The sequence below is a fragment of the Lampetra planeri genome, unplaced genomic scaffold (assembly GCF_965212315.1).
Source record: "Lampetra planeri unplaced genomic scaffold, kcLamPlan1.2.h2 scaffold_808, whole genome shotgun sequence".
Taxonomy (NCBI): domain Eukaryota; kingdom Metazoa; phylum Chordata; class Hyperoartia; order Petromyzontiformes; family Petromyzontidae; genus Lampetra; species Lampetra planeri.
This window is the reverse complement of record NW_027615630.1, coordinates 4,038-16,442: the sequence shown is the minus strand read 5'-3', so window position 1 is coordinate 16,442 and position 12,405 is coordinate 4,038. Positions and strand designations below refer to the sequence as shown.

At 44.2% G+C, this 12,405-nt stretch overlaps 2 protein-coding genes across 2 annotated transcripts; both read left to right on the top strand.

Annotated features, from left to right (window-relative positions):
* The first annotated feature begins 736 nt into the window (after positions 1-736).
* Positions 737-5,717, top strand: LOC144742004 (M-phase inducer phosphatase 1-like). Its single transcript, XM_078624501.1, has 15 exons — positions 737-951; positions 1,096-1,172; positions 1,442-1,493; positions 2,570-2,617; positions 2,771-2,804; positions 2,942-3,076; positions 3,299-3,418; positions 3,650-3,784; positions 3,931-4,005; positions 4,136-4,324; positions 4,405-4,509; positions 4,586-4,648; positions 4,759-4,857; positions 4,932-5,177; positions 5,577-5,717. Exons 1-15 carry the CDS (start codon positions 737-739, stop codon positions 5,715-5,717), a joined length of 1,734 nt encoding a protein of 577 aa, XP_078480627.1.
* Positions 5,718-9,559: 3,842 nt separating this feature from the next.
* On the top strand, positions 9,560-10,917 carry AP5S1 (adaptor related protein complex 5 subunit sigma 1). Its single transcript, XM_078624502.1, has 3 exons — positions 9,560-9,732; positions 10,305-10,596; positions 10,789-10,917. Exons 1-3 carry the CDS (start codon positions 9,560-9,562, stop codon positions 10,915-10,917), a joined length of 594 nt encoding a protein of 197 aa, XP_078480628.1.
* Positions 10,918-12,405: the final 1,488 nt, after the last annotated feature.

The window sequence follows — 12,405 nt, the reverse complement described above, 5'->3', positions numbered from 1 at the left end:
ACTTTGATCATTGAGCACTTTTTTGTCACATGTCACATGTAGTGAAAGCCATTTTGTAACTGAAGAGTCAACACATTGTCCAGTCTTCTCATTTCATTTTTCCTCAATTTGCAAGTGTGTATTATTTCACAAATATATATAGTATTCTTTCTACGTATTCATGGAATTTGAGTTTTTACGTTAGTTAGTAGTTCAACTTCATAGTCTGAGAAGAACAATAGATATCAAGGAGAAAAGATGAAATTTAAAGGATTGTGTCACATCCTCCTTCTTCTCCTCCATCCGGTGAGAAAACCCACAGAGATGGGTCTTCGGATGCTCTGATTGGTCAGTTGGATGTAGCAGCGGTGCTGATTGGCTGATGCGTTACCGCTCCGGAGACTCTATTTTGAACATAAATACACGCAGTTCTAGTGTCATTTCAACAGGGGTCGTGGGGGGGGAGAGGGACACAGAGCCACAGCATTCTGGCACACAATAGTTATGTGGCTTTAGACATTTTGCAAGACTGAATCCACTTTTTTCGCTGCACGGATCTACCGAATCACTTCCAGGCGATGTTTCGGGTCATTTGATTAGACATGTTGTGTTAACTTATGCAGCTAGCTAGCTTCCTAGCTCCCGGGTTAGCTTGAAATCCGTCTTGCTAATTGGCACTCCCCGAACCGAAATTCTGACCAAACCTGCCGCAGCACAATTTCTTTTGGGGGATTTTCTCAAATCGGACAGAATAAACATGGAGCCAGTAGATGTATTCGGAGCCACCAGTCCCGCTCGTAACGGCCTGAAAAGAAGGCCCGATGACATCCCCGGACTTTCCTCTTCCTCACACCTGGACCTGAACACCAAGTCGCCGCACTGCAGAAATCTGTTCTCCCCCGGACCCTCCACCGTGCTCTCTCCTATCACCAATTTGGCACTGGACATGGACAATTTAGCAGGACTCGGAAGGTATTAAAGTTTAATGCAGTCTGTGTATACTATTGTTATCAAAATGCTGTTGCACAAAACGCAATTAATTTGTGCAAACCATCGTGCTGGAAGTGTGTTCAGCGTTCACATCACTTATTTTCCACTTCATCTTTTTCCATACAGTCAGTGTGATACACCAAAGAGAAAGCCAACTCTTGAGAAGGTTCCCTCCTTTGCCTCTGACGTCTCATCTGATGCTGGTGAGCATCTACACAATCTTATCGTCTCTGTTGATTGACACCAATGCGACTGATGGCAGTTTAAGTCCTCATGTTACATTCATGGCCCCTGCTCTAACACTTATGATATAATTATCGCTATTGCTTGATTTATTGATTAACAGCTGTGTGGCTATTTTGCTATTCAGTTAGATTTGTGCATGAAATAGCTTTAGGCTGGTTGTCAGTTTTTCATCCTGTGTTTCCACCTGGGGCCTATATTGATTTGCAGTTTATATCTCTCCCTCAAGGCCTCGGCATGGATCTTCCAAGCCCCATGGACGCTGTTGAAATTGAGGACACGTAAGTTGCACTGTCCTCGTCACTCTTGTCTTCTGTAATTAACCCCCACTGCTTATCCACCCATCCACACATCCATCCCCCACCTCCACCCTGCGCTTGGGTTCAGATGAGCTAAGCAAAGTATCTCATCTGTGGGATTATTGTTTCTACCGTTGGTTTGGAAATTAAGACGTCACACATTTTTTACAGATTAGCTGCTAAGGACAGTGAGATTAACTTTCTTTGTTTCTATGGATTCAAGTGAAAAAGTCACTGTTGTCAAGGTTCATGGACCAGTGTTAGTTATTTAGAGATCCGTTTAGCAAATAGCAAAAATCCAGCATCTTTATACTGGTTTCCTTTATTGAAATTACTTCAGCTCACCCTTACTCACCCTGGTCTGGATGAAACCAAAACGTTATCTTGACCAACTTATTGTCTGCTGATCTTGGGTGGCCCTTGTTCTCCTCAGATGGGCGAGTCTGCAGACATCTGCTGCTTGCTGATGTGCACGTTCCTTTGCAGCAGCATTTGGTCACCTCATTCACTTCCTTTTACAGCTGTTCGATTGCTGGGAGCTTTCCAGGTGGGGGAAGGACATTACCCTACGCTTGGGTTTAATGATACCCCACCCCCCTCTGGTTTTTGGCACACTCTTCCTATGCGCTGTTATTTCAATAGGGAAAGGAGGGCTGGAGTTTTTTCTGCGTCTGGGCTATTGAAAAGAGGGCACCCCAGAGGACGACTGCCCTCCCTTTCTGTGGTTTGCATTGAATGAGCCACGCTCCCCCCTCAACAAACAAAAGGCCCTAGCAGAAAATGGGTTGGTGGCGTTGGCTCTAGCAGGCATATGGTAGATTAGCTGATCTCTGCATACCCTCTCCAGCCCTTTATACACGCTGATCTCTACTTGTTTAGCATACAGGTGGGCATCACTCCAATGCAGAGACCACCTCTGCATTCACCCAACTTTCTGTAGGGCACCCATTCCACAGTCCAGTCTCTGATTAGTATGAACTGGGTTTTAATTGGCTGTGACTTCCCAACAATGATTCTTGTTCTAAAGGCCTGTTCCAATTTTTCCTGTTTTTTTCCAGTTGTGTATTTGAAAAGGCCATTCAGCAGTCCAGCAGGATTGTCAATGAGTAAGTTGCTTTTCAGTTAAGTCTAAAATCACGAATTGCCGTTTTATTTCCCTAGACTAATTTGAACACAGTTGTTGAGTGTTGTACTGCCCAAACCACCTGTCTGCCTGTTGATTGACTACACAGTCATCCTCTACTTTCTGCCAATTACAGGAGGATGCCAATTCGAAGAATCAACTCTTTGCCAGTAAGCAGATTCATCATAGTTGCATGCTTTCAGTCTAACCAACGCCTCAAACCTCAATCATGATGATCATTTTGCTGCAGTTTTTAGAAGTTTGCAGTTGCTAAGCCTTCACTGATGTGCTCATTGTTTATATCCAGCTCCATCTGCAGTGTTTCAGCCCGTCCCTGAAGGGTCAGGAATCAGAATCTCATCGCTATGGAATATTTGGCCAAAAACACTCCCAAGTCACTGCCTCCCCGACATCTCAATGTGACAAAGAGAACGTACCCGAGGTCAGTAAGACATTTGGCTCTGCACTGAAATGAGATGGCAAAGGTTTGACATTGAATCTGAATTATTGTTTCAACACGGTCAAATTAAGTCCCTGCTAGAATGTTTACTGATCCCAGAGAGGGAGAGAAGGCTTTTTAATTAGGTGTCATGAAATGTGTGCGGACAGGTGTAGGATTCCCTTTTTACAAATATGTTGTATTTATGTTTTATTTTCCCCCCAGGAGGGCTTTGAATTCAAAAAGCCCACCAAGCCAGTGTCACGGAGTCGTGTGCGTTCTTTTAACAGTGGACACACAAAGGATGCCTTTTCCCGCCGCCCCATCTCTGCACCAGACCTCATGGTATGTGAACATTTAAAGAATCTTTTTTTATTTGCTGTATTATCATTTATCTTTAGAGCGTGATACGTTGTGTGGGGATGATGCTCTAAAGCGTTATTTATAACTGTATATTATTAATAAATGTACTTAAATCAATCTCTTTACGCAGTCCTGGTTTATTTTGCTGGCTCTGTAGAGAAGCGTCATACTTGATTTGAGAGAAATGCCAACCCTTTGTTTTCCTCCTTACAGCTTTCTTCACCTCCTCCAGTGCAGCAGCTTGACTTCCATGACTCCAGCCCCATGTTCCTCAGGCAGTCCTCCCTCACCTCCTCTCTAGATGATGATGATGATGGCTTTTTGGAAGTACAAGATGACAACATGGATGTGAGGCCCTTGTACTTATTTAACATTTAGCAAACAGATTGATGGTGATCAAATAGAATAAAGTATCTGCAGTTTAAAGCCTGAGCTCCCTTATCTGTATTAGCTTACAAAACATTCTTACTCAGGTATGAACTTGTCACTTGCAGAACAACTCTGACATGCCGATGGGAATAGCCAGTCTGCTCACAGCCCCGCTGGTGGCTGACGGCGTAGATGATTCTGTAAGTTTCTCCATTAATTGTCTGTCATGTTATTCTACATCTTTAGCATAGGAAATATTCAAGAATCCACGCTAGTTGTGCGTGCTGAGTAAAGGCCAACAAATGTCAACGAGTTTTCCTGCACCATCAGCGAGTGATTCGCTGCCGGCCGCGAAATCTGTTCCGCTCCCCCTCCATGCCCAGTCCGGTGTCCCGCCTCTCTGTGAAACGTCCCGACTGCCCCAGAGATGACAACACGCCGGTCAAGGTGAAGAGACGGCGCAGCCTGGCTGGAACACAGGTCACCACTCTGGAACAAGATCCTGAATCCCCGAGGATGGTGAGTTCTCATCTCTGGAATACCAGTCCTTTACTTCATGCAGATGTCGTCATATCATCTGATGCTCTCTCACCATCCAGGGTTGTTCACAGCTCCAGAGGTTCACGTCCTTCTGTCAGCCGGACATTGAGAAGCTGTTGGACCGTGAGGATGGGTCCAATGAGCTAATAGGAGACTTTACCAAGGTAAGGACGACTGATGTGTGTGAAGTGTTTCTCCACACCTTCCCAATTTAATCCCACATGCCCCCCTCCCCTGCAGCCTTTTGTACTGCCAACGGTGGAGGGAAAACATCAAGACCTGAAATACATCACCGCGGACATGGTGAGTGGGTGATTTCAGCGTGAAGTTTTTCCTGTCTTTTCAGTATTCGGCCCAACATGAAGAATACAGTGTTTTCAACAAGGATTCTTGTTTTTTTTTTCCTTTGTCAGTTGGTGGCAGCTCTGACAGGCCAGTTTAATCATGTAGTTGACCGTGTCATTGTCATCGACTGCCGTTACCCCTATGAGTTTGATGGAGGTCACATCAAGGTGAGCTACATTCTTGAACCGCGTACAACAAATGTTGCTCTTGCATGTATCTGACCACAGATTGTTTCTCTCAGGGTGCTCTGAACCTGCATCAGGAGGATCAGTTGCATGGGTTTTTACTGGAGACACCGATTGCCCCATCCTGTACAGACAAGCGTGTAGTCATCATCTTCCACTGTGAGTTCTCGTCAGAGCGTGGGCCTCGTATGTGTCGCTACGTCAGGGAGCAAGACCGTGCCATGAATGAGTATCCCAACCTCCACTACCCAGAGCTCTATATCTTAAAGGGTGGCTACAAAGACTTCTTCCCTCATTTCCAGGTGAGTTGTCTTCTCCTTTTGCTTTACTTTCTTTGATCTGATCACAAAAAGCCATATTTGACAGAGCGCATGGAAGGTTTAAATGGATTAAAGTGCAACGTGTCGTCTAGTGTGTAGTCGAGTGTCTTTGGTTTTATCGGGTGGACTGAACATCAGACACTTGGTGTGTAATGGAAGATGGTGCGACATAACTAAAAAAAGTGTTTGGCACCATCCTGTGTCCCAGTCAGCCACTCCCCAGCTCTATGCAGAGGCACTTTTCAACCACTTCTGACTTATCAGGAAATGGTTTGAAACTATGAAGGGTTGGTAAATGAACAGTGCCGATCCCGTCCGCCCAGCATCCCACCACAGCGATGACTCAGCGTGCTGAACTCCTTTCGTTGTGTCCCTGTGCAGTCTCAGTGTGATCCTCAGTCCTACCGGCCCATGCACCACGAGGATTTCAAAGAGGACCTGAAAAAGTTTCGCCTCAAGAGTCGCACTTGGGCCGGTGAGCGCAGCAAAAGAGACATGTACAGTCGTCTGAAGAAGCTGTGAGTGCCCTCCTGACTCTTCAGATCTGCCTCTCAAACTCACTGCCTCCCTGTGACTGGGCCGATCCCGACCTCTGAGCGTGAGCCCTTGCCCCGCCGACGAGGAGGATGTTGACAGCAATAGGGGTTTTTATTGTCCCCACAATTCATTTAACAGTAGCAAAGTTGGATATTTATTAAAAATTATGGGGGGGGGGATTAAACCCATGACCAGATTTAGTTGAAGCAATGTGATCATTTTAAAACCACTTGGACCTTCTGCCTATTTTACTTTTTGTTGTTCACTGCCAGGTCAGGAGTGTCAAACACTGCCAAGTTTGTCTGTCTCCTCACTGGATGATTGTCTTTTATTTTGATGTACCACCTTATTGAAGCACTTAATTCAGTCTACTAGTGCTTTATTATACTTTTTACATCATTACGTGCGTGTTTTGTTTTTGCCCCCCCCCTGCCCCATAGTTAGACCTAATTAGTTTTAATTGTGTCCCAAAATATACTGATCACATTTTAATGACACTCTGTGAAAATGTGGGATTGATTGTATTTGTTCTTCCTGATCAGTTGCAATACTTTTTTTTTTTTTTGATCAGAAGATACCAAAGCAAACAAACTACCTGTTAACTTTGCAGTGAGATTTTTCCAATGCTGCAGGTCAGCAAGTGTGAGCGGAATTATGTACAAGTGCTTTTACGTGTTGTTTTGCTTTCAATCCCTAATTTTTACCATTGAAACCTGGTCCCGTTTGCAGTGTGTGTTATTGAATGAGGTGGTATGAATTATGGTGAGGGTTCATGGGGGAGCTGCTGTAATAAAGATCCAACGTGCATTTAAATGTCCTACTGGATTGTTCTCTGACGGGCTTTAATTCAGTTAAAACCTTATTACTGCTGACACAACTTTTTGTTTTTCCAGTTGTTTGAACACTCAATACTACATCCACCGCTATACACTGAATTTGAAAGCAAGCTTGAGTACACCAGCGTTGGCAGGTGCCCAATATTGTATTTGTACAATAGTTTGGCCCTCTGTACGATCAATAATCCTTCAGAAAGCCAAATGTGTGATACTTCAATCATTCCGTGAACGTCTGGTTGTACCAGTTACTCAGGCGACCGAAGCAGTTACTGCGTCATGTCATCAACCACTTGTCTTTATGTGCGTCGAAGAAGCTTTGAAGAAGAGGTTCACAGGAAATACTGCTCCAACTCCCGGCTTTACACTGGAAGAGTGCGATTAAGCACCGAATGCCAACTGGTCGATTTCAAAGTAAATCACTGCATGCGGACTGACTTGTGCGGCTCATCAATTCAACAAACATCAGACAGGAAAACAGGACTCTCTCCCTGCCTGTTCTCTCTATACTGCATATGCAGATGTCAGGATTCTCTTTAGTGGTACTTCACGCTCTTGTTCGGAAATGCTGATTGTGTATTTGACTCAAGCTTCCAAGCCTCGACATGGAAGGACACATCACTACTGTTGTTTTGGTTCTCATGAGTGTACAAGAATTACCCTCCTCCTGTGTGTGATAATCATACATTTCCCATTTGGCAACACTAACTCACCCAAAAATGAGGACGCAATTTTGTATTCTGTTTTCACTAACAGGTTTTTCACTAAAGCAGCTCTCTGGAACGGGTTGGATCTAGAAATAATGCAACAAAACCATAAAATGTAGACTTGACTCGTAACCCGTACACTCATCTTTGGAGCAGTGTTCGGGAGAGTGGATCTCAACATCATTTGACTTTTGAGAATCTGAATATTCGATAAAATATACTGCAAACATCTTGGAGAATTAACTACTTTCAGCAGGCAATAATGTCATTTTTGTCAAAAGTTTAATCTTATCTGCAACAGGTATGGTTTTGGAAAATGATTTTACCTTTTCAATGCAGTATAACTCAGATAATCAGTGAATCTGATTATCGGTTTTAAAACTAACATCAGTCTAGACGTGAACATTGAAACAACCTCAACAGGCTCTGGAAGACACAAGTCAAGGCAGGCTCCAACTGTTGTGAGGGACGGAGAGATTTGTGCTAAAATGTGTGAGGTAACAGGTTGTCAGAAAATGAATTTGTTAGCTGTCACTGATGTTAGTGAGAACAGCAAACAACCTCCCAGGACCAGTCGACTCTTCAGTCTGACAAGGGTGAAACAAGGTCCAAACAACAAAACATGGGTAGAGACAACAAGAAGCATGGCTTCCTGATGGGCTGGTGTTGAAAGTTGCTTCTAAGGATTTCTGTGAGTCTGAAACCTGAGGTGGTTTCATTTCCCCTGCAAATAATGCAGAGCACAAGAAAATATATTTTAGTCATGACTTCCTATCCCTTCTCAATCACTGGCGTATGTATCTGGCAGCCTGTCCTCTTCAGCCACATCCTGTTGTTCTCATTCAGCTGGTCTGTGTCATCAGAGGAAAATGTGACTTGTAGATCAGAAATGCTCAAGCTTTCTTACACTGTTCATGTCCCTCGGCTTGAAACTTTCCCACTGGCTTCAGTCTCCGATTCATACATCAGTTTGGTTTGCTAAGTTTAGTTTAATATCTTTAAAGTTTCATTTGTTTAAGGTCAAGTGTGAAAACCAGGACACTGAATACAAGGGGTGGGTGTGGTGTGTAAAAAATAAGGAAGTGTGGAGGGAATTAGTCTTCTTACGCTGGTCTCTGATAAGAACAAAACAGCAGATCATCTTTGCATGATAAATTTAGTTATGTCAATCGAGGCTAATTTGAACCCGTTCAACCATCTCTAGATCAGTCCAGACCCTGTTCATAGTTCTAATTTGCTTCAACGTGTGGCATTTTCTGCACACGTGGGTTGTCATAGATCTCTATCTCTGTCACAGATCATCTATTTCATATAATTTGTTGTAAATAAAGATTCAGTCAGCTAAACTCACTAAAAAAACACTTAAAAATTGATGAAACCATGATGACATTGGACTCAACGTCTCTGTCCCCAGCACATTTCAAACCAAACTGACACCCAGGGTAGGTCAGCAGGACAGTGGAGGGAAACTTAATAAAGCTGCATGAATGTATCTTTCTTCCTTCTTCTCCCGCCGTCACAACTGTCTCCCACAGAGCAAAGGACCTCTCAGAGTGAACATGTGTCCAGCAGCAGCTGTTGGTTCCGCAGCTGTCTCTGTCTGCTGAGAGCTGATACACACCCATCTCATACATACTGTTGTCCACTCTGCAGCCTCAAAAAACACACTTTGCCTCTCTCTTTCCATCTGAAGTAGTGTGACTACATCCAGTTTAAATGAGGTCACTCTAGTCCGTAAAATGTATGTTGACTTCCCTGGTCTGACAATGAAAATATGCCATTATTGCATTATAAGTGCCCGAGCCGATGTGCACATTGGTGGATACAAAAAGTCCATGAACAGAGTCCACTTCCAACTTTTGTGAGCCATTCTTGTTCATTCGTGTCCAATGTAAACTTTGAATACAAATAACGTCTGCAAAATCTTTTGGTGAACTGAATATGTGTTCCAATAATAATAATAATAATAATAATTATGTAAATTATCTCCAAAAGAATATCGGGCAAAATTACTTCTGGTCAACGCTCTTTATTTTCCAGCTCCCCGTGTCACCACACATATGACAATACTATTACTCCTGCTACTACTGCTACTAATTTTGTTTCATATTTGTGAATCCTATCAACAGTATTACTACGTCTACGGGAATTAAAACAACGATCCAAGTGACCCTGTGCGCCAGCGCCATCTCGTGGTAGAACAATCGCACCGCAGCTGAGTCAGCTGACCAACCCGGAAGTGAACCAGAGCCACAGCTCGCGGAGCATTACGTCCACATTTAACAACATGGTTCACTGTTTCTTGATCCACACTGTTTGTTCGGTCGGTGCTCTCGGTCCTGGGGACAGCAGGGTGCTTTATTCCCGAGTCTTTGGTCCGGACGAGGCCGCCGAGCACCGACAGCTGAGCCCGGAGGAAAGGCGACTGCTCTCGGCGGAGAAAGTGTCTGTGGTGGCGAGGTAGGACCGTTTCCAACCAACCTCTGATAAATAGACGTATGTCTCCATTTGTTAGTGACGTCATACAGCGACTGCTCTGGTGTGTTGCGGGAGCTGGAGCAGAATAAAAACCCAACCACTGGTGGTGTCAAACATTTTAAAGTTCACACAATGCGCGGGGACAACACGTATGTCCTGGTCTTCTTCTGAGTTCAGTTTGTACATCCTGAAACAAGGAAAACTGCAAAAATGTTCCACATTTTACGGTTTACTGATAAAGTTCCTTCAAGCATGAAACTCTAAAGACATTTGGTTTGATTTCTGTCAGTTACACGAAGTTTGAACTGAAAAAATCAGCTATTTTCCTTCATTTCAACATTTCAACAATGAACAGTTGGTGAGTCTGGAGAGTTTCAGTGAAGGGTTGATGCCTCACCCAAGGCTCTTTATCCAAGGGTCGTGGTGCCAGGAGTGGAGAGCAGAATTCGTCCATCCGCCCTCTAAACAACGCAGCAGTGTGAACGTGAACGTGAATGTGAACGTGAATGTCCTCTCCAGGAGGTAGCTGGTTACCTGGTCCCTCTCTGGCTCAGGCAGGTCCACAGCGCTGTCTCTCTGTGTCGGGAGGCGTCTGGGCGGCTGCTGGTAGAGATGGTTCCAGGTGAGGAGGCCTTGGCCCTGCAGGAGGCTGACAGTGGGGTTGTGCGTCTGAGGTCTGGAGACCCCTTCTCTGAAGAGATGAGTGCACTGTGGCTGGGCGTCCAGAGTTTGGGCTTCGTGCTGGTCTGCGAACCTCATGAGAACCTTCTGTTGGCTGAGGGAACCTTGCGCAATCTGACCCGTCACTGCTTGGAGCACTTGCACATGCTGGGGCCGGGAAGTGAGGTGAGAACACCCAACAAATACTCAGTTTCATTGTCAAGTACTGTCACCATTCAAAATGTTCTGTGGATGGATGTTAGAAAAGTCAAACGTGAGCCGGACTACGTGTGCATAAAACGGTTGTAACGCACCGCTGCCAGCCAATCAGAAAGGAGTATTCACAGTGACCATGGTATAACAACATTTACTCCACAGGTTCTGCTAAAGAGCCACCGCATCGACTTTCTGCTCAGCCGCCTCCTTCCTCAAGGACAACTCCTCTTCCTCAACCACCGCTTCGCCCAGAGTCTGGAGAAGGAAGTGGCGGCCTACATGGTGAAGTGAATCCCAGTCACCGTGTCAAGGGCTGCTACGATCACTGCACTGACGTCCATTGTGGGGCCAGATTCGCTTGTTCTTGTCTCAAAGGAACACGGTGACTGTTTGCAGAGGAGAACAAGAACTGGCCTCTGGCTGCTGTGGTGTGAACACTTAGTGGGAAACAACTTGCCCGGTCTCCGGCTGATTAAGTATGAATGTCAGTTCTTTCCAGAAGTGGAAGCATCAGTGTGACCATGGATGCTGCATACTGGACAGTAACTGCATGGTGGCTGACGACAGGACAGATTTTCACTGGAGTTGACAGAGTGTGGTCCATTCACGTTTAGACTGGTATCAGCACATCGACCTTTATTTGTAAAAGAGAAACATCTGCCACATGAAACATGACGAATACGATCTAACGATGATGCTCTTCTATCTGACCAAACTTTAGGTTGTTACAATGTTGAGCTCAGTATATAAAAGATGCTTTAACCAATCTGCATGTTTACTGGATTTTCTTGCTGAGCTACAAAAGTACATGACATGTTTGGTGAACTGTTTCCGTGCCCTCTCGGGTCATGTCTACCCAGAGACAACTTTCGGTGAATCTATGTGTGTGATGTTGGATATTTTGAAAAGCAGTTCCAGAGGGCTCAAATCAGAGGACGAGTTTTGTGTTTCTGTGTTCACATCTTTCCAGCACCAGTGACTCCGGAGCCCCAACCCCGCCAACATATTACGTACTTTTCAGTGGTTTTGCATGTACACACGCGTTTCCGGAGACGATTCCGTGTTTACAGAAAACGTTTTAAAATGATTCCTGTTCTGTCTCCATGTGGACATGGACTCACTCACAAGAGCCATGTAAACCAATCTAAATATTAACTTAATGTTCTTCCAGAGCGAAAAAAGGGGGAGATTTTGGGATGTGAAAGTGATGTGTATATATAATGCACCAAAAGATGATAAGTTTAGAGGCAGGAGATTGCATTTAGTGCAAATTACATCATTTAGTTGAAGACATAAAAAGTTAGATTCAGCTATTTTGGAAATATATTTTCTGAAGCACCACGTACTTATGTTTTAAATAATTAATTTATATGTGTTTGTTTTATCTAGAATGTCAGTAATGACTTCCTTAGTCAACATTTTTATTGTTCTGTGCCAAAACTGCCTGACCAGCAGAGGGTGCTGTTGTATCACGTATGGCATTTAAAAAAAAAACTAATCAAGGTCGATTTTAGTCCTTTTCCCCTCTCATTCCTTTCGCCAGCTAGTGAATAACAATGGTCCCAAAAAGAACCCTGTGGTGCAGCCCCTGTTTGTCCTGTATTTTATTACTGCAATAAACTGAAAATCAAGTACGAGTAATGAGTAAAACAGGCACAATATAATTCAGCTTGGAATCTAATATAATGGCATTGTTATTCAGAATATCTGGTGCTCGCACAGAGTTGTGTCCGCTATGCTGGTTCTGCATCCCCTCTTTAAAGATCGAGTGTTCACATA

Coding starts and splice junctions, on each gene's coding strand:
- AP5S1 (XM_078624502.1), top strand. CDS start 9,560: ATGGTTCACTGTTTCTTGATCCACACTGTTTGTTCGGTCGGTGCTCTC. Junction 9,733..10,304: donor AAAGTGTCTGTGGTGGCGAG/GTAGGACCGTTT, acceptor TCTCTGGCTCAG/GCAGGTCCACAGCGCTGTCT. Junction 10,597..10,788: donor TGCTGGGGCCGGGAAGTGAG/GTGAGAACACCC, acceptor TTTACTCCACAG/GTTCTGCTAAAGAGCCACCG.
- LOC144742004 (XM_078624501.1), top strand. CDS start 737: ATGGAGCCAGTAGATGTATTCGGAGCCACCAGTCCCGCTCGTAACGGC. Junction 1,494..2,569: donor GCTGTTGAAATTGAGGACAC/GTAAGTTGCACT, acceptor GTTTTTTTCCAG/TTGTGTATTTGAAAAGGCCA. Junction 5,178..5,576: donor ACTTCTTCCCTCATTTCCAG/GTGAGTTGTCTT, acceptor GTCCCTGTGCAG/TCTCAGTGTGATCCTCAGTC.